General features: G+C 42.3%; 1 protein-coding gene across 1 annotated transcript in view; it reads right to left on the minus strand.

The window, feature by feature from the left end:
- POU2F3 (POU class 2 homeobox 3) overlaps positions 1-19,427 on the minus strand; it is a 116,180-nt gene that overhangs the window by 61,367 nt on the left and 35,386 nt on the right. Inside the window, exon 3 of the mRNA XM_007936423.2 lies at positions 14,015-14,049. Within this exon, the coding sequence (XP_007934614.2) occupies positions 14,015-14,049 (35 nt within the window). The remainder of the gene's footprint in view (positions 1-14,014; positions 14,050-19,427) is intronic.

Consider the following 19,427-nt stretch of genomic DNA (forward strand, 5'->3'; position numbering starts at 1 on the left):
GAAGATGAACATATAACTCTCTTTTTTTTTTTTTTTTTTTAGCAAACCCTATAGATGATGTTGGTACCCCCAGTTGGTGCAAACAGTTTATGCACTTGGATATTAACCAAAAAATCCACCCAGAGATGTCTTGTGAGAAAGTCCTGGCAATCTACTTCCAAACAACCAAACCAAACAAACAAACAAACAAACAAAAAAACTCACTGTCATTGAGTTGGATCCCCTCCTTGGATTTCTGAGGCAGTATCACTAAGGAAGTAGATTGCCCAACCTGCCCTCCAAGGAGTGGCTGGTGGGTTTGAACCACCAGCCCTCTGGTTAGCAGTCACATGCCTTAGGCACTACGCCACCAGAGCTCCAGCCATTGAAAACCCTATCAAGTACAGTTCTGCTCTGACACACATGAGGTTGCTATGACTCAAAATCAACTTAATGGCAACTGGTTTTTTATAGATGGTATCTGGATCTAACTAACCATAAAAAGGTATTCATTGTTCTCTGAAAGGATTAAGTCTAATAGTCCCTTAAATAGCAGACTCTCTTGGTGAAGTGAAAATAAGACTTAGTTTTCAGCTCTGATTTATGCACATTTCAGGAACCACCCTTTTAGGTACAGTGAGGCATGCCTGTGTTTACCTGACACAGACTGAGTCTGGCCTGCTTTCCTTATTACTGCTCTAGTAATGGGCTGAGTCAGGTATACACACACACACACACACACACATACACACAGGTGAGAACACTCAGAAGACCAGCAGTTGGGTGAATCTGAGCAGAACAACCATCTGGGAAAGGTGAACCAGAGGTCTCCAGAGCCTCCCAAGGCACCTAAGAAGAAGAAGCAATCTGGAGTCAGGCTGGTATGAAATGGGGCAACTGGAACCGGGGGACAAGAATATCAGCAATAGCAACAATAATTTATGCTTACTGAGTACTTACTAGGTCCCAGACACTTTACATGCAAAATACCATTTAATTCTCCTCCTAGCACTTAGCCACTAATATAAGGTTTATGGTTCAGGTACACTCAGAGGCAGCTGGGAAGAAAGGCCTGCTGATCTATTTCTGAAAGGTCACAGCTACTGAAAACCTAAGGAGTACAGTTTACTCTGACACACATGGGGTCACCATGAGTCAGAACAGACTCCACAGTAGCTGGCAAAAAATCGCTATAACATTGATGATATTATTTCCCCCTTTTATGGAGTCAGGGATTGAGACTTGTATAACCAGGTTATACAGCTCCTGCTGGTAGAACTAATTCCAATCCAGGTCTGTGTGATTCCAGGGCTGGATCTCTGACTACCACCCTGTCCTCTGCAGGGCAAGACCTAGGAGCACCCTGCAAAACTCCACGCCAATAAAATCAGGCGAGAAAATAATAGAAGATGCCAGCGGAGGGGAGGGGCTGCCAAGAAAGAAAAGCAAAGCAGGATGTGAGCTAAGTATCCTCGGGGGTTGGGAGCAAAAAGCATTTCAGTGGCCATGCATGGGAGAGGAAGGGGAGTCTTGACACATGATCTGAACACAGCAGAGGCCCAGGGGGCTACTGGGGCAGTGAAGGCAACTGCGATGAGTGGAGTAAGCTGGATCTGGAGACAATAGACCAGCATTGAGCACAGTACCAGTTTTCAGGTTGTTGTTATTGTTAGGTGTTGATTTTCAACTCATAATGACCCCATTTGACAGAGCAGAATTGCCGCATAATGTTTTCTAGGCTATAATCTTTATGAGAGCAGATCATTAGGTCTTTTTCCCACAGAGCTGCTGAGTGAGTTCGAACCACTTGGTTAGCAACTGAGCACTTACCTATTGTACCACTAGGCTCCTTGCTATCAGGTACCAAAAAAAGCATACCAAACTCACTGCCGTCGAGTCGGATCCGACTCATAGCGACCCCTCCTTTGGTTTCTGAGGCAGTATCACTACGGAAGGAGATTGCCCAATCTTCCTTCCGAGGAGTGGCTGGTGGATTTGAGGCACTGAATAAAAATGAATTGAAAAAGTTCCAGCTCTGCTACATAACTGCAAGTCACCTAACCACTCTGAGCCTCAGTTCTCATATTTGTCAAATGAGAATAACAACACTCCCTTCACATAGTGATTGGGAGGAGAAAGCATATTGGCTTAACAAGGTCCTCCGTAAGTTGTCAGGCAGAGAGGGACATGAAATCGGATGTGACCTGCTGGCTGGTGATGAGCTGGACAGTACACAGAAACAGCAGCTAAGCTCCAGCACAGCCTCTAAAGCCACCGTGGACCAGATTTGGGAAAGGGTGTTTGAGGTGGAGAAAAATTTCTTTGCAGCCAAAGCTGTGAGTCTGGGAGAGGCAGAATCTCCTGGTTACTGGAGCCACCTTGACAGCCTTCTCAGACTCTGAGGCAAAGAGAAAGCCCCGCCCCACCCCTGCAGCTACACAGAAGGCAAACACGCCTCTCTGCCCTACACCCTTCTCACGCACAGGCCCAGGGAAGCAGGGGCCAGGGGAACCCTCTTTGGGTGGGAACAATTCTGCACCCCACCCTTTGCCTGGCAACTTTCCCTACAGATACTATCTCTGCCATCCCAGTTGCTGGCAAGCACCAGCCAAGAGAGGTCTGAGACAGTTGGTATGAGCCAGAGGGCTCTGGAAATGTGGAAAAGCATAGATGTCAAAGAGGGCTTCTGGGTAACACTCAGTTATATCTCACGTTCAAGGGGTTTTTCTCTTCTCTGTTCCTCTTTCTCTATCTCTGTGTCTCTCAGAAGTAGCCTGGTATGGCGGAAAGTCAGACAGGCCTGTTTTACATTTGAGCTCCACCTTGGGCAAGTTACTTAACCTCTCTGAGCTATAGTTTCCCCAGCCAGTATAATGGGAATAATTGCACTTACTTCACCAGTCTGTTGTAATGATTAAATAATTAAATAATTAAAATCAAATAAGATATAACCTCTGTAAAGTATCCGGCACATTACATTAACCTTGGTCTGAATCCTGGCTCTAAGCAAGGCACTTAACCTCTCTGAGCCTCAGTTGCCTCATTTGTAAAATAGGAGTAAAATCCACTGCTCTGGGTTGTTGTAAGTTTTAAATGGGATATTGCCTATAAAGTGCTCAGCCCATGATTATTATAAGCTACCAGTTACCAGTTGCCATTAAGTCAATCCCAACTCATAGTGACCCCATGTGTGTCAGAGCAGAACTGTGCTCTACAGTTTTCCATAGCTGACTGTTTTTGAAGTAGATCACCAGGCCTTTCTTCTGAGGTACCTCTGAGTGGACTCGAACCTTCAACCTTTCAGTTAGCAGCTGAGTGTGTTAACCATTTGTACCACCCAGGGACTCCTATTGTAAAGAAAGAGCTCAATAAATGATATTAACTTTTTCTGTGATTGTGTGCAGCCAAATCCAGCTTTTAAGACTCCTTGCTTCAAAGAGCCTTCTCCATGAGATGAGGAAGGTCTGGCCCTGCTTTTTGTCTCACTAGTGTTTGCATAGGAGCTCTGGTGGCATCTAATGCATTTGACTGCTAACCAGAAGGCTGGTGGTTCAATCCACCAGCCACTCATCAGAAGGAAAACTGGGCAATTACTTCCATATATACACTGCCTCGGTAACCCAAGGAGGGGTTGCTATGAGTCAGAACCAACTTGATTGCAGTGAATTTGGTTTTTTTGGTAATAGCATTCTTAGCCCATCTAAAATGAGGCAAGCTCAGCTAAGCAGCCATATAGGGAGAGGAGAGGAAGAGGAAAATTAGTGCTTCTCATTCATCAGAAACAGAAACTAATATTTATTGGTAGATTATTGTGTGTCAGGGACTATTCTAAGTACTTTATATATCTTAACTATATTAATGCATACAACATCCTAGGAAGTAGATACAATTATCATTCTCACCTTCAAAGGAGGAATCTGAGGCAAAGAGCAGTTAACCAATACTGGCAATCTGGTTCAGCCACTACATCCCACTGTCTCCTCCCAAGACAAGCAAGGCAGTGGAATGCTGAAACCAAGAAGTGTGGACTCAGGCACTACCAGCTTTAAATCCAGACATCTCCACTTACTAATGCTGTGATCATGGGAAAGTTTCTTAACCTCTCAGTGCCTTAATTTCCTCATCTATAGAATGGGAATAATAACAACTAATAATTAACAACTACCACACAGTGTTGCTATAAGTATTCAATGAAATAATGTATAGAAACCATTTTGTACTCCATGCCTAGCACACAGTTAAACCAAAAAACCAAACCCACTGCCATCAAGTCAATTCCCATTGGGTTTCCAAGGTTTTAAATCTTCACAAAAGTAGATTGCCTCGTCTTCCTTCTGCAGAGCAGCTGGTGGGTTTGAAGCACTGATCTTCTGGTTACCAGCCAAGTGCCTTAACCACTACACTACCAGAGCACACAGTTAGAGGTCCATAAGTCATATGATATCATTTTGACTACAATAGGGAAATAGTTTTGGAGAAGGGAGTCATTGAGTCCACCAATTATCTCCTGCCTGAAAATGCTGCTCCATACCTACCTTGTTGCATCTTCTAGGACCTTTTCGACCTGTCTCCCTCATTGGATAGGGCAGCACTGGGTGCCTCTTCCCAGTGCCAAGGGAAACCTCCATTTTCCATTGCCTTGCATTTCTATGTGGAAAGGTTCATCTAGAATAACATCTTACTCTCTGCCTCATGGTAGGAAAAGTGACTCATCTCCTGGGTGGGTCTAGGTCAGCTGTTCTCTGGGGAGGTAATAGCTACCCTAGGAGATGTTTTCTAAAATCTGTGGGGGTGGTTTTACTGACTGTCTTAATAGGGGGCTCAGTTTGCGGGTACGGGGTCCCTGGTGCAAATGGTTAACATGCTAAGCTGCTAACAGAAAGGTTGAAGGTTTGAGTCCACCCAGGGCACCTTGGAAGAAAGTCTTGGCAATCTACTTCTGAAAAATCAGTCACTGAAAACTCTGTGGAGCGCAGTTCTACCCTGAGTTGAAATTGACTCAGTGGCAATTGGTTTTTTATTTGCATTTACTGGGACAGGGGCAGGAGTAGGGGCAAGTATTCTAGACATCCTCAATGCAAAAGACAGTACTGAATAAGAAAGATTTACTCATGGTCCATCTGACTTTCATACAATCTTCAAATAACCCACAGGACACGTATATAGGTGAAAGCCTGCCTATAACCACCTAAGCCTAGAACCCAACTTCATATTTTATACAAAGTATTTTTTGCACGCTTTTAATATACACTGACTTTTTCCAAGATGCCATTTGCTGTGTAAATTGAGGAAAAAATTATATTTTATTTTGTTTGGAGATTTACCAAAATAGATAAACAAAAACAAAGAAACTCACTGCCATTGAATCAATTCAACTCATAGCAACTCCTCATTGGGTTTCCGAGGCAGCATTCTATGGCAGTAGATTGCCCAATCTTCCTTCCGAGGAGTGGCTAGTGGGTTTGAACCTCCAGTCTTCTGGTTAGCAGTCAAATGCCTTAGGCACACCACCAGAGCTCCCTGTTTACCAAAAGTCTTTAAAAATTTTGGAAAATCATGGCTTTTGAGCTGCGGATATAGCATACCAATATCAGTCTGTATTTTCATCTGTCACATTCATATACATAAAAGCATCCTACTGAGCTCTGGTAGCATAGTGCCTAACACACTTGATTGCTAACCAGAAGGCTGGTGGTTCAAACTCACCAGCCACTCCTCGGCAGGAAGGTTGGGCAATCTACTTTCGTGGTGATACTGCCTTGGAAACCCAAGGAATGGTCGTTATGAGTCAGGTCCGACTCCACAGTACAGAACAACAACAAATCTCATTAGGAACTCTGATAGTGTAGTGCCTAGGATACTTGACTGCTAACCAGAAGGATGGAGGTTCAAACCTACCAGTCACTCCTCGGAAAGAAGGTTGGGCAATCTACTTCCATAGTGATACCGCTTCAGAAACCCAAGGAGTGATACCGCCTTGGAAACCCAAGGAGGGGTCACTATGAGTCAGGTCTGACTCAACGGCACATAACAACAAACAACAATAACAATTTCATTAAAACATGAGCTCTGATGGCGCTGTTTTAAACAGCAGTTAAAATATTGGGCTGCTAATCAAAAGATCTGCAGTTCGAACCCACCAGCCACACCACAGATAAAAAATGAGGCAGTGTGCTTCTGTAAAGATTTACAGCTTTGGAAATCATATGAAGCAGTTCTACTGTACCCTAGAGTGTCACTAGGAGTCAGAATCAACTGGATGGCAGTAGGGTTTATCTCATCAAATTGCCTAGGGGAGTGTGCCTAAGCATTTACATTTATTTTATTATGAAGTATTTTTCTTTCTCATTTTTTATTCAGATTAGAGCATCTCACTGATTTTTATTTATATTTTCAATAAATTTTATTTTACAGTATTAAAGGAGCTTTACAGATCCTAGTAACAAGGGATACTGGCTCTGATAAGGCTGAAAACTTAAGAGTTAGAAGGAAGTGTGTTTGTGAGAGGTAGGTCTTGGTCCCTCTTCTGAACCCTCTCTTCAAAGCTGTCTGTTAGTGAAGAGGGTACTTTTAGGTGCTCTCTGCCAGCTCTATGTGGGGCTGGTAGGTGCATTTAATTCTGCAGTGAGGTCCTAGAAAGCCCACTGTGGCCATACATCAAAACCATGTCTCCAATACAGCTCTGTAGGCTTCTATATCTATTTTTCAATTGAGTTGGCACCTTGGAGGGGGGAGAGAAAGAGGATGTTATATATTGATACCCTAAAGCCCAACTCTACTGCTTAGGATTCCACCACCCATATGTCATTTTTTTATATTGTGGTGGCTTGCATGTTGGTGTGATGCTGGAAGCTATGTCACTGGTATTTCAAATACCAGCAGGGTCACCCATGGTGGACAGGTTTCAGAAGAGCTTCCTGATTAAGGCAGACTAGGAAGAAAAGCCTGGCAATCAACAGCCAAAAATCAGCCAATGAAAACTGAATGGATCACAACAGAATTCAGTTCCATATAATGCTGGAGATGAGCCCCCTAGGTAGGAAGGCACTCAAAACGCACAGTGTATACAACAGTGTACTGGAGCATACCAACAACTGTGAAGATGGCGCAGGACTGGGCAGTGTTTCATGCTGTTGTACATGGGATTGCTATGAGTTGTAACCAAGCTGATGGCAACTTACACTTATTTAGGATTAAGCAAAATGTGGTTCACCAGTTCCTCATGTTCTTCTCTCTCCTAGCCTGACCCTCTACCTTCAATCCTTCCTCCACCCGGTGGTACAGAGCCAGAAGCTGAAACCTGCTACTTTTAGTAAACATTAGCAGCAGAGGGAAACAACTTTTGGAGAATAAGATCATCTTGCTATCCTTAATTCTCAACCTCTGAGGTCTTTCACAGGGAAGCCTCTGAGTCTCCCACCTGCTTATTGAACCCACGACCCTGAGGGTTTATTCACCTGCTGGGCTTCCTTAGACTCATGAACCAGCCCCATCCAGCCCCACTGACATGATGGCAAGGCCCTCTCTCTCTTCCACAACTTCAACTGCATTTGCTTCCCACTAGGCTAGAAGCTCCTGTGGGGCAGGGACCATGTTTTTCTGCCTGACTCCTCAACACTCAGTTAAGTACAGATTTACAGAACTAATCTGTCAAATTCAGCCACTTAATTCAGCTGCACCACTGCCTGCTCTTCTGAGGCTATTCTTGATGGTGCTGGGGGCTAAATCTGCTGTCACCCACATATCCCCAAGAGCCAGCTTAAGATTCTGGTCATGCCTTCTCTGTGTCTCCCTTATGGGCCTCCCTGGAGAAGCCTTTCCAATATTCAGGATCTTCAGAGATCATTCCTGAGGCTGAATTGTGTTGATTTGAGGGAAGATGCCACATTGAACCAATTAAATACCATGAATCAAAGCATACCAGGGCAACCAGTCAATCATGATAGTTGTTCCGTTGTGTTTGAGAAAACAGTAAAGAAAAGTCCTATGTGGTTACAAACTAAATACAGTATTAGGGAAACTGCTCTGAACTAGCTGGCATAGGGGTCCAGAGAAAGGTACCAAACCAAAACCAAACCTATGCCATTGAGTCAATTCCAACTTATAGTGACCATACAGTACAGAGTAGAACTTCCCTATAGGGTTTCCAATGCTGTAAATCTTTACAGAAGTAGACTGCTTCATCTTTCTCCTGTAGAGTGGCTGGTGGCTTCAAACCACTGACCTTTTGGTTAGCAGCCCAATGTTTTAACCACAGTTACACCAGACTCCTAGGAGAACCATATATTGGTGTGGGTGAGCTCAAAACATTGCCCAAGCCTAGGACTGAGGGGAAACACAGGCCACTGAGTCTTAGCTTTGAGGACAGGAATCTTAAGGCCAAGATACCTACCACCTTGCTCCAGACTCTCCTCTGGCCCCCGAGAACTTTTAGGAGGTCTTCTAAAAAACAACATTACACAGAAACACTGCTTTGATCTATCTTGGTGGAAACCCATGGCCCTGGATGATGGCAGATCCAGAAGTCACCAGAACAGGCCATGATGAGGCTACTCAAGTGTGTATCTGTCACTGTGGACTCTACAAGCTCCTTTAAGGCAATTCCACTTCTTAATGTAATTCTGAAGTTAGCTCTTGTCCTAAAGAGCGAAAATGGAAGTAGATAAATTCTGTGGCCAAAAGACCTATCTTCTGGGCTCCTGAACTCACTGGCAAGGCACTTAGCCCTTGTTCTCCCTCAGAAGAACCCTCTACTTCTAGGCTAAGCTTTCCATTGGGTCCTCTCTTCCTTTAGATTCTCTTTTCTTTCTCCCATACTGCATCTGCTATTTCTCTCCAGATCCACAACCCACTCAAGTCTCTCTCATCCCCAAAATCCTTCTCTTCACACTGTCTCCACTTTAGGCCCATACTTCCACCCTCTTATCATCACACAACTTGAAGGGGAATTCTGCAACCCTTGTCTCCATCGTTTCCGTAATTCCTACTTGCCCCTCAATCCAGCATCTACTCTCACTATGGATACTATAGACACCATGATGAGGCCACCACTGTTCATTTCACTAGGCTGCTCTTAAGCTTTGAGCTCCACAATCTCTCTGTATGCTGTTGATGCTGTTGGCTATCCCCAGTTTCCTGGAAGCCTTTCACTTTGTGGGCTTGGTTTCCCTTTTGTCCCCTTGATCATTCCTTCTTAGTCTCATCTATGGCCCACACTCCTTAGCCTGTCTTTTAAATGTCCCTTTTCCTCTGGGTTCTGTCCTTGGTCCTCTTCTCACTCCACACACCCTCCCTGGATGATCTCCCTTTCTCCCATCACTTCAGTTAACACCAAGTCAATGATGACTCCTCAACATCCATCTTCAGTCCTGACCTATCTCCTGGGCTTCAGTCCCAAATCTCTCACCATAATTTAGACACCTAAAGATTGTTATCTGCTGTTTTTCCTTTTCTTACCATCTGGACAATTTGCTCTACCTCCTGTCTCTGGCTGTAGTCCCACTGATGCTCAGCATCCCAAGCTAGAAATCTCAGAATCATGCTAGACTCTTCTTTCTCCTTTGCTGTCCATGTCCAACCTGTTGTCAAAATCCTCCTAAACTTATCTCAGAAATATCTCTCATATCTGGGTCTCTCCATGCCTACTGACATAGTTATAATGATAGAAAACACTTACATAGTACAAATGTTTCTAGATATTTGTCCACTTGTTATATGTGTGTGTGTGTGTGTGTGTGTGTGTATGACTCAACATGGAAACTTCCTGATAAGCCAACATCCTTTGCTAATGCAATTCCAGCACTGAAGTTTATGTAGCACCTGGCTATAAATCCCAACTGCAGCAACTGACTTGGGGCCTTCCAACTGGAGCCAACCAGAGCTTCACCAAGTGCAGCAGCTCCTGTTTCGTGCTCCTGTGTCTGCCAACCCTTTTTCTGAATCAGATACAGAGTTTGCTCCTACACAACTTTTTCCTCTCCCTATTCCCTATACCTCTGATTTCCTCCCGGTTAGTCACAGTGAGGTCACACTGCACTCTGGCTCCCAGGCCTCTCCCTAAGGCTGGTGTATATTATATAGATTATATAGGGAGAAGAGAGGTGAGAGAGCACAGAGGAGGAGGATGCAGCAAGGTGCTATAGGAAAAATAGGCTCTGTATTCAAAGAGAAGATTCAGATCCCAGCTCTACTGCCTGACCAATTGTGTGACCTTGGGCAAGTTACTTCATCTCTCAATGCCTTTGCTGAAAAAGGTGGGGTTGCCTTGGAGGCAGTTTCCTCACCTAGAAAATGGGATGGTAACAATTATCTCATTGATCTGTAGTGAGAATTAGATGAGATAAAGCATCAAAAGCACGTTGCACAGGGTTCAGCAGCTGGTAAATGTTGATTTACTTCCCTTGCTGTGAAAAGTGGGGCCCTAACTAGAGTCTCTGGTGGTACAAATGGTAAACACACTTGTGTAACCGAAAGGTTTGAAGTTTGATTCACCCAGAGGTGCCATGAAGAAGCCTCATGATCTACTTCCAAAAATTCAGCCAGTGAGAACCTATGGAGCACAGTTCTACTCTGACACACATGGGATTGACATAGGTTGGAATCGACTCCACAGCAACTGACTCGACTGTCAGTGGAGTAGCCTGAAGTGTCTTGTGGGCCCAACTACGAATGGGAGTGTGTGGGAGTCAGCGTCTGGTGGCATCTGAATGACAGAGTGAGAAGGGGAGAGGAGGAGACTTGGGCACAGGTTCTCTGGTTGGGGGTATTCTTGTGAGCAGCAGAGGTGTACAAACGTGTAAATGAGTGTGACTTGGCTAAGCATCTCTTCCTCCAGAATTCCCCCCTCTTTTAAAAGAAAGCCTTGTCATGTTGGTTCTTGTCAGTAATGAGAAATCCAAAAACTCCTCCCAGGGGAGGGAGGGAAAGCCCCATCCCATGTGGCTCATCCAAGGGAAACAAACTCAAGTGAGGCTCACTCCTGGGAGAAGCCAGGATAAGTTCGTCAAGCTGGTAAAGAAATCATGTCCCCAAATATGTTCAGAATGGTCAGGGGCCTCCCTGGAGGCAGCCTAGGGCAAAGGGCCTGCCACCAGCCTTGGTCCCAGTGTGAGGATTTCTCAAGCTGAGCTCAGACAGCTAATACAGACAACCAAACATATCAGGCCTGTGAAGACTACCTTCTGGCTGGGCTGGTGTGGCCATGTCTTAGTATGGAATGGGCTCTCCCATGCATCTCAGCCAAGGGCCCAGGGCAGTGAGAGGTAGACCTTGGGCCAGTAGATCCTGAGTCCTCAGGGCAGAAAGCACAGGGCACAGGCCACATCCCAATCTGCTTAGGATCTCCTTCGGGATCGCAGAATCCTTGGGGATCTCCATCCTCCTGCTCTTGAGGAAAAACCAGCCAAACTGCCCCTCAGATAAGAATCTGTCTCTCATTTAAAGACCTTGCTGAGTCCCCACCTTGATAGCTGTTCCAGTGTTTAACCAACCTCATTAGTTAGAAGTCCTTTCTCATAGCTAACCTACATCACTCTTTAATTGAAGATGTATCTTCAATTTAGGTCTCAAGTGGAGAGGGAGAGTAGTTAGCCTCTGTCAGTGTAGATAACTTCCCAGGATCTCCAATGAGCAAAATTGCTGAAATTGCCTGCCTAAGAGATCACTAAGAGGGTATAGGGGATACAGATACTGACTGACTGTAAAAGGGGGTGACACCAAAATGACTGTCTTTAAAATTTTGCTCAGTGCTTTAGCATAAATTTATTATTTTTTAATAAAAATATCCCTGTAGTTAGTTATAACAACAAAAACATTTTTCTTAAACCAAGCTTACATGAATCAATATACCTACAAGTCTAAAACTCCAGGCTAATTTACTTTTTAAACATTCTAACATGCTCTGGTCAGAGCTGTCATTGTTAGCCAATTAGAATGGTGCTTAGAATCACTGTGGTTTCATCTCCACGTGCTACAACCATGCACTGCTCCATAGGTTTTGTTGCTGCTGGTGTTTTTACAGTTAACAATTTTGACAAATTTTGGTGTTTTAGTAGTGTCTAAGGCATTTGACTTCTAACCAGAAGGCTGGCAGTTCAAACTCACCAGCCACTCCTCAGAAGGAAGATTGGGCAATCTACTTCCATAGAGATACCACCTTGGAAACCCAAGGAAGGGTTGCTATGGGTTGGATTCAACTCGATGGCAGTGAATTTGGTTTTGGTTTAGTATTTGTGAACCTATACCAATAACTTTTGAGAATGAAGTAGTAATTAAAGGAATAGAAGGAGAAAAATAAAAAAGAGGTTTCTGCTGAGTTACTAATAATGTTGTAATTAATGTAGAAAGATTTTATAAAACAATTTGGTAATTTATAAGTATATTTAGCACGTATTATTCTATGATCAAAGTTGATAAACATTACTAAAGATTCTGTATGGTTTGGTATGGGAGGAGGTCTATGGAGGTGGGTGACACCATGTGTTACCACAGTGGGTGATACCAACCCTAGTGAAACCACTGTAAGAGATTCTGGCATAGGATTCAAGAGTAGTCCTCTCTGTGACTGTGAAGGGTATACCCAGAGTTAGTAGCTTTTTAGGAAACATTAGTAGTGATTTTAAACCATTCTACAGATCAAGGAGGAGAAGAACATGTGTCTGTGTTTGATTTCCATCTAAACCTGGACTCAGAATATCAGAGTGAGAAGGAACTCTAGAGATTGTCCAGTGTGCCCCACCTTGGGACTGTCTTCCCTCCCCACTTCCTATCTCTCTCTCTCCACTCCACTTTTCTCTGACTGACAGATTCCTATTGATCCTTCAGAGCTAGACTCAATATCACCTCTTCCATGAAGTCTCCCCTAAACTCCCAGACAAAATGAACTATTGCCATTTCTGTTTGACACCATCCTTTTCACACACTTCTAGTAAAGCACAATGAGAATGTATTATAATTATTTGCTTAAAATCTCTCTCTCTTTCTTTTGTCTCTCAGCTACTGGACTGTGGGCTCCTCCAGGCCAGGGACCATGTCATACTTTTCTTTGTATTCCCACAACTGGCATAGTGTAAGTGTCCCCACAAATGTATGGAATAAATTAATATTTTTGGCTAAGAATACTCAACCCCACCCCTCCAAACTTAAGTGATTTGACCAAGGTAATACAGCTACTGAATGGTAGAACAGAGACTAGAACCCAGGTTCTCTCATTTTGTCTCTGATTCTCTGCCTCACTCTTGGACCTACAAATTATTGCTTACTGCATGTCTACAGCTTAGAGTTTCACCTACCAATAAACTCATCCACTCCCACCATCTGCTTCTGATGCCCCATATTATCTAACTCCACTCTCCACTTTTCCCATAAGCTCAAACCTCAAGGGTAAAGTCTTTACCCACTGCTTAATGCTTCTCTTTACACATCCATCTCCATCCATTCTCCCATTCTTTCCAATACAACCTTCCCCCACCCAATGCCTCCCCTGACAAACTCTAAACCCACCCAACTTGGTTCTCTTTAAAAGCACCAAGCTGTGTCTACATTGACCCCCTGAGCCTGGTTATGTACTCATTTGTGAGCTCTTTTTATTTTACCTGTCCTTCCTTTAAATCTGGAGTTCCCTGAGGAAAACAGGCATTTCATTCTTCCCCAAAGGGCTTCATACATTCCTCTACACATAGTTGGTCCACACAAACAGACTCAGAAAACTCAAGCTAAGCTTTGACAGGAAAAGAGCTGTTGTCTTAGATTTCTGGACCACGTCTGGCATGACAAGCAGTTAATCCTAAATTGATGTTCTGTTTGTCTTTTTTGAGGCTATACTGAAGAGGAGATTCCAGCATTGGAATCATGGGTTGAGGTGAGGGGGTGGACTCAAGGTCCTTTAAAGACCTCTTCCAATCCTGAAAGATGGAATTCTATGAATAAGCACCCTCAAACTTCACTTAATCTTCTCTGTATTCCCCACATTTGACACAGTATAGTTGATCTACCAAACTTAAAGGTATAAAGGTTTTCTTCTGACCCAAGGCCTTACCTGTCTGTTGAAATCTAGGCCATTTCGATCATTTCCTGGAAGAGATGAGAAAAGAAATTATTAGTGGTTAGCAGGACTTGAAGATGCCAAAGGTTAAAGGAAAATGAGGATGTTGGGAAGAGCTTATTTTTATTTTTAAAAAGAATATCTGCTTCCTCTGTGGCCAGGATCCTCTTGCTTACTGTGTTCTCTGGAAAAGTCTTTGGATAGTCTCCTCCAGGAAAGTGCATAACCAGGAGAAATGTCCAGGAGGGAAGATTGACTTCTCCATAGAACTTGCCATGCCAGAGTGTTCTGTGGCACATTTTTGTTTCTATGCTGCACTCACTCGGACAGCAGCTGTTAATACCTTTCATGGATGAAAGAGAAAAGACCTGCTGTGGATCTTACAAGAATCACTCTAAGGCAAGATGTCCCCACTATCCCAGCCCTCCAAGTATGATGACACCTAAATCATATCAAGTAGACAAGTGTCTGTCCTGATTTTTTTCTTCCAATTTTTTATTTCTTGTTGTGTTCATTTTTGTCCTCTTTCAGTAAATAGTGGGTTGGAAAATGAAATATGTGCTTAATAGAGAAACCTTGTTGGTGCAGGAAATGTATAAAATAGCAGAATAAACACTCTGCTGAGAAGCAGCCATAATTAATATGTTTGTATATTTTATTCTCTTTTTTATGTTTCTTTTTCTTTGTAGATATATATCACTCTGAAATTTTTACCCTGCTTTTTTCAGTAAGTACCGTAGATATTTCTCTTATGCTATTAAGAGCTCTTTGAAAACATTATTTTAATGGCTACAAAATATTCCATTATATGGCCATGCTATGATTTGCTTAAACACATACCTTTATTGGGAGAATTGTTTCAGTTCCTTGTTATAATAAATTATCCTATTTATACAGTTCTCCAGGACAGGAGCTGCCATGTATACTTCCTCAGGATCTTATGGATTGTTAGCTCTATAAAAGCAAGGAATATGACTATCTATTATATACCATATACTCAGAGCCTACCACTGCACTTAGCATATAAGAGCAGCTTAAGATATATTGGGAGCTCTGGTGGCAGAGTGCCTAAGGCATTTGATTGCTAACCAGAAGGCTGGCAGTTCAAACCCACCAGCCACTCCTCAGAAGGAAGGTTGGGCAATCTACTTCTGTAGTGATACTGCCTCAGAAACCCAAGGAGGGGTTGCTATGACTCGAATTGACTCGATGGCAGTGAGTTGAGTTTAAGATATATTGATTGACACAGTAACTGAGGCTTTCTAGACATATCCAAACAACTTGTGGGATTGGTTTACTGCATCAAAATGCTTGGGTCCATGGTCTAGAGGGGCAACATAGTCAATTGGCATAATATAATTCACAAAGATAATGTTCTACATTCTAGTTTGATGAGTAGTGTCTGGGGTCTTAAAAGCTTAGGAGCTGACATCTAAGATACAACTATTGGTCTCTACTTGTATGGAGCAAAAGAGAATGAAGGAAATTGAAGGCTCAAAGAAGAAACTACACAACAGTACTAATAGCCCACACAAACCACAAGCTCTTCTAACCAGAAGAACTAGATGGTGCCCAGCTACCACTACCAACCATTCTGTCCAGACATAATAGAAGATCTCAGACAAAACAGGAGAAAAATGTTAGAACAAAACTCAAAACTGCTAAAGAAGACCAGACCTAACGGGCCAATAGAGACTAAAGGAATCTCTGAGGTTGTCGTTTTAAGTTACCCTTTGACCTTAGAACTGAAGCTATTTCTGCAGGTCACCTTTCAGCCAAATAATAGATTAGATTATAAAATAAACAATATCACCCATGAGCAATGTGCTCTCTTAAGCAATTAACTATATGAGACCAAAGAGTTACCCAAAAGCAAAGATGAGAAGTCAAGGAGGGGAAGGGAAGCTAGATCACTGGAAACAGAGCAAGCAGAATGGAAATAATGAGAGTGCTGATACATTGTAAAAATTACAAGCAAAGGCACAGAACAATTGTATAAAAATTGTTAAAGAGAAGCATAATTTGTGTTTTAAGCTTTCACCTAAAACACAAATTATTAAAAAGAAGAAGAAGAAGAAGAGTGAGAGCTATGGAGGAGCTAACCTGTGACTCCTGGAGGAGGAACAGAGCAGGGAAGGAGGAAGCGCCATTGAGGAGCAGGAACAGGAAGGCCCGATTTAGTCTAAGCAAGTGCTACTTCCTCAGAAATTCCATCAAACCTCATCCCCCTCCCCTATCCCAGGAGATGGGGGGAGGGGAGATATAATGATTGAATAAATGAGTAAGTGAATGGATTCCGAATTTTCAAAATAAAAAAATTCTGCTTTACATCAGATCTTCAATAGCTTTGGTGATATATTAGTTTATTTAGGAATTCATTTGTGCAGACTCCATCAGTTTCAGAGTGGGGTTGGCTGTATTCTTAATGGAAGCCATTCACCAGGTGTGGTTCTTCTGCCATGCTGTTGGGTAGGTTTGAACAAGCAACCTTAGGGTTATTAGCTGAGTAGGTCTTCAGTAGCTTTGGAAGAATTTCTTAGCAAGATGTGTAATTCCCTTAACGGCCTACCATTCCTGCTTTTTTGTGCCACTTACGGTCCCACCTCACTCTCTCCCAGGTACTCCAAGCTCCAGACACACAGAATACCTACTGCTTTCTGTAAATACATGCCATGCTGCTACACATTATCCCCTTCACACAGTTGGTCACTCTCCTCTTTGGAATCCGGCCACCCTTCCTATCTGCCATATAGAGGGGTCACTTCTTATTTGCCTGCCTATATCTTTCTTTTGCTAGTCTGTGAATTCCTGGACAGCAGAGACAGTGACATCCATTTTTGTGTTCTCAGTGGCCACCACAGTTCCTAGCACCTAGCAGAGGCTCAAGAAATGTCTGCTAACAGTTCCAGTAGATTTTTGACTAAGTCTCTGGGGTTTTCTATGTACAGGATTATATCATCAGCAAAGAGGGATAGTTTGACTTCTTCCTTACCAATTTGGATGCCTTTGATTTCCTTTTCTTGCCTTATTGCCCTGGCTAGGACTTCCAATACAATCTTGAATAGAAGTGGTAGATAGAGGGCATCTTTGTCTGGTTCCTGTTTGCAAAAGGAATGGTTTCATCTCTCTTCAGTGAGAATAATGTTGGCTGTTGGTTTGTTGAGGAATTTTCCTTCTATTCTGATTTTGCTGAGAGTTTTTATCAGGAATGGTGTTGGATTTGATCAAATGCCTTTTCTGCATCGATTGATATGATCCTGTGGTTATTTTCCTTTGTTTTATTTATTTGATGGATGACATTGATGGCTTTTCTAATGTTGAACATCCTTGCACACCTGGTATGAACCCTACCTGGTCATACTGTATATGTACATATATGTATAGATAGATAGATAGATAGATAGATAGATTGTTGGAGTCTATTGCCTAGGATTTTATTATAGATTTTTGCACATATATTCATGAGGGATATTGATCTGTAGTTTTCCTTTTTAGTGGTGTCTTTGCCTGGTTTTGGTATGAAGGTTATACTTGCTTCATAAAATGAATTTGGGAGGATTCCATCCTTTTCTATGTTCTGGAAGAGTTTGAGTAGGATTGGTGTCAGTTCTTCTCTGAACATTTGGTAGAATTCTCCAGTGAAACCATCTGGGCTAGGGCTTTTTTTTTGTTGGTAATTTTTTTAATGACATGTTCAATTTCTTCTTTTGTTATGAGTCTGTTCAATGTTTCCACCTCGGTCTGTATTAGTTTAGGTAAGTAGTATGTTTCTAGAAAACTGTCCATTTCTTCTAAATTTTTCAAATTTTTTGGAGTATAGTTTTTCATAGTATCCTGATATTATCATTTTAATTTCTGTTGGTTCTGTTGTGACATCATCCCATTCATTTTTTATTTGTGTTATTTGTATTCTCTCCCTCTTTTCCTTTGTTAAATTTACCAGTGGTTTGTCAATTTTATTTCTCTGTTCAAAACACCAACTTCCAGTCTTGTGGATTTTTTCTATTGTCTTTCTATTTTCTGTTTCATTGATTTCTGCTCGAATCTTTATTATTTCTTTTCTTCTGGTGACTGTAGGCTTTTTTTGCTGCTCTTTTTCTCATTTTTGGAGATGTTGGATTAAAGTGTTGATTTTAGCTCTTTCTTCTTTTTTGATGTGTGCAATTATTGCTATAAATTAGCCTCTAATCACTGATTTTGCTGTGTCCCAAAGATTTTGGTTTGTTGTGTTTTCATTCTCGTTTGATTCAAGGATTTTTTTTTTTAATTTCATTTTTTACTTCTTCCATTACTAAGTCATTTTCAAGGAGGGTGTTATTCAGTTTCCATGTGTTTGCTCTTTTTCCATTGATCTTCCTCTTGTTGATTTCTAATTTTGTAGCATTGTGATCTGAGAAGATGCTTTGCAGTATTTCAATGTTTTTAAATTTATTAAGGCTTGCTTTATGGCCTACCATATGGGCTATCCTGGAGAATGTTCCATGTGCACTGGAAAAGAATGTGTATTGTGCTGTTGTTGGGTAAAGCGCTCTGTAGATGTGTATAAGGTCAAGTTGGTGGATTGTATTGTTTAGCCCTTCTGCACCTTTGTTGAGTTTCTTTCCAATTGTTATATCTTTGATTGAAAGTGGTATATTAAAGTCTCCTATGAAGTCATTTTTAAATTAAACAACCATTTAGGTCAACTAGTAAAGATTGCTCACCTTGAGCATTATGTTCTTTTAAGGAATTACCTATATGAGATCAAATTGACAAAAGTAACTCTAAAACACAGAGAAATTTAGCAGATAAAAAAATCTAAGTTAATGGTGAAAGAATATGGCCAGTGATAGTGAAAAAAGTGACATAATGTGAAGAATGTAACCAATGTCATTAAATGTAGATGTAGAAGATGTTGAATGGGTGTATGTTTTGTTGTGTGTATTTTCACCACCACCACCAACAACAACAAAACCTCACAGTGATCATCTGCAGGGAGTAAGAAGGAGAGGAGACCAATTAGGAGGTTATTACAATGACACAGGTGAGAGGGACAGTGGATGCTCACTGTCCACTCTGGAAGTTGTGGAGGAAGGAGGAAGTAATGAGTAGTGAAAGTAGTGAGAAGAGGTTCAATTTGGAGTATATAGCTGACAGACTGGCTAAGGGATTGAATGCAGAGTATAAGGAAAAGGAGGGCTGGAGGATCATTCCTAGTGTTTGGACTTTCTTGATGAAGTGAGAGGTAGAACCATTCACTAAGACTAGAGAGGACCAAGAAGGAGCTCTGGTAGCATAGTGTCTAAGGCACTTGACTGCTAACCAGAAGCCTGGCAGTTCAGACCCACCAGCCACTCCTTAGAAGGAAGGTTGGGCAATCTACTTCTGTAGAGGTACAGCATCAGAAACCCAAGGAAGGGTCGCATAG

The sequence above is a fragment of the Orycteropus afer genome, unplaced genomic scaffold (genome assembly GCF_000298275.1).
Source record: "Orycteropus afer afer isolate SDZICR_OR568_19922 unplaced genomic scaffold, OryAfe1.0 scaffold00036, whole genome shotgun sequence".
NCBI lineage: Eukaryota > Metazoa > Chordata > Mammalia > Tubulidentata > Orycteropodidae > Orycteropus > Orycteropus afer.